The sequence below is a fragment of the Camelus ferus genome, chromosome 22, assembly GCF_009834535.1.
Source record: "Camelus ferus isolate YT-003-E chromosome 22, BCGSAC_Cfer_1.0, whole genome shotgun sequence".
NCBI lineage: Eukaryota > Metazoa > Chordata > Mammalia > Artiodactyla > Camelidae > Camelus > Camelus ferus.
This window is the reverse complement of record NC_045717.1, coordinates 20,129,019-20,131,233: the sequence shown is the minus strand read 5'-3', so window position 1 is coordinate 20,131,233 and position 2,215 is coordinate 20,129,019. Positions and strand designations below refer to the sequence as shown.

Genomic DNA, 2,215 nt, shown 5'->3' with positions numbered 1-2,215 from the left:
GTGGGCAGAAAGGTTGGTAAAGGTTACTTTATCTTTCCTGGTTGTTGACATATCCATGTATTATTTCTCTTGCCTGACGCTGAGGTGAGTGGGGATCCAGAGAGAAACTTCAACAGCCTCTCAAGTCTGTTTCTCTCCATAAAATTACCAGATGTTTTAAATAATCCCACCAGGATAGATTAATAGCGTAAGTTAAAAAAAAAAACACATCTTAACCCTTTCTTTTATTAATTGTTTATGCTCTGATATATCAGCCAAGATGGTCTTTGCCTTTTGTGAGAATCCTACTGTTTCTCTAGGGACCACACATTTCAATGATTTTTTTTGAACCACATCTTTTTCATCAGATTTACCAATAACATGGAACCCAGAAACCAAACAGATGTTTCAGAATTTCTTCTCATGGCACTGACAAAGGATCCGGAATGGAAGACCATCCTCTTCAGCCTGTTCCTGTCCGTGTACCTGGTCACGGTCCTGGGAAACCTGCTCATTGTCCTGGCTGTCCTCTCTGACTCCCACCTCCACAAGCCCATGTACTTCTTTCTCTCCAGTCTGTCCTTTACTGACATCAGTTTAAGCACAACCCTGTTGCCAAACATCCTGGTGAACATCCAAGCACAGACTCAGAGCATCACGTACACAGGCTGCCTCATTCAGATCTGCTTTGTCCTGACTTTTGCTAGCTGGGAAAGTTTTCTCCTTGGAGCAATGGCCTATGACCGCTATGTGGCTATTTGTCACCCGCTGAGATACACAGTCGTCATGAAGCCTCGCTTCTGTGTTCTGCTGGTTCTGCTCTCCATGTTCATTAGCACCGCGGACGCCCTGCTCCACGGTCTGATGGTGCTGCGACTGTCTTTCTGCGAAGACCTGGAGATCCCCCTCTTCTTCTGTGAAGTTGTTCAGGTCATCAAGCTGGCATGTTCTGATGCCCTCATTAACAATATCCTTCTTTATCTTGCAGCTGGCATATTAGGTGGCATTCCCCTTTCTGGAATCATTTTCTCTTATACACAAATACTCTCCTCTATTTTGAAAATATCATCAGTAGGTGGAAAGTATAAGGCTTTTTCTACCTGTGGGTCTCACCTCTCAGTTGTCTCCTTGTTCTATGGGACAGGCTTGTGGGTGTACATCAGTTCTGCAGTTACTGACTCTTCCAGGAAGACTGCAGTGGCTTCACTGATGTACACGGTGGTCACTCCCATGATGAACCCCTTCATCTACAGCCTGAGGAACAGAGACATGAAGGGAGCTTTGAGGAGACTCATTGGGAGGGTACCTTCTTCTCTGTGATTGTGTCATCATCAAATTTGGGATGGGTTGACTAGAATGAATAAAAGTTCAGGGAACACTAATGAGCTAGAATGCGTGACCTTTCCATCACAATTTCTAATTAAATGAATAGATAACATGAAGGCTAAGTGCATGTTAACTTAGGGTTGAAACCCAACTTGTTCTTTTTCTAGCTGTGTGATGTTTGACATGAAATTTCCATTCTCTAAGATGGTTTTTTGGTTAGGGTGTATAGAAGCTGACTCTGAGGCAGAGGTTCCTGGTATAGTAATTTTGTGGGGAACGTTTTCAGCACAAGGGAAGTGGTAAAGGTGGATAGGTCAAGGAAAGGATTTAAACAAGTCTGTGATCATAGCTGAGACTCCACTCTGCCTGATTCCATACATAGCACCCTGTGACCTACACCCTGATTTAAGCCTACTGTGAGACATGGTGTCTGATCTTTCAGGAAGTCCTGAGACTGGTCACCGGTAGAATGAACATGTCTTGAGCAACATTTGCATCCACAATACTCAGTTTCACCATCTGTAAAATTGCCATGATTAATTTTATTACCTCAGTGGTTGGAATGACTGTGAGATATTTGAACTTGATCAGTGAGGAAGCTTTTCTTTTAATAAGAGAAAGATTTCTAGGCTCTAATATGCTCAAACAATAAAGGTAGTTATCCATTACCAAGACTTCAGAGATAGAAAATGTGCCTAGGCAGTAGAGCAAGGATTCATCCATTTCTCCCTGAAGGGGCTTCATCACAGGGCTGATTCCCCTCGTGGACCCACATGGCTACAGCAGATGCAGGCTTCAAATCTAGACATGATCCCCAGAGACAAAAAACAGAAAAAAATCTGACTGTCCTTCTCTGGGTCTGTTGTCAATTGAGGTTCTATTTATAATAGACATTTCCATGGCATCACGC

The 2,215-nt window shown here is 43.2% G+C and overlaps 1 protein-coding gene across 1 annotated transcript; it reads left to right on the top strand.

Moving 5' to 3' along the window:
• Positions 1-348: 348 nt before the first annotated feature.
• On the top strand, positions 349-1,299 carry LOC102520813 (olfactory receptor 7G2). The gene has a single exon (XM_032465564.1). The coding sequence runs from the start codon at positions 361-363 to the stop codon at positions 1,297-1,299; it is 939 nt and encodes a 312-aa protein (XP_032321455.1). The 5' UTR covers positions 349-360.
• Positions 1,300-2,215: the final 916 nt, after the last annotated feature.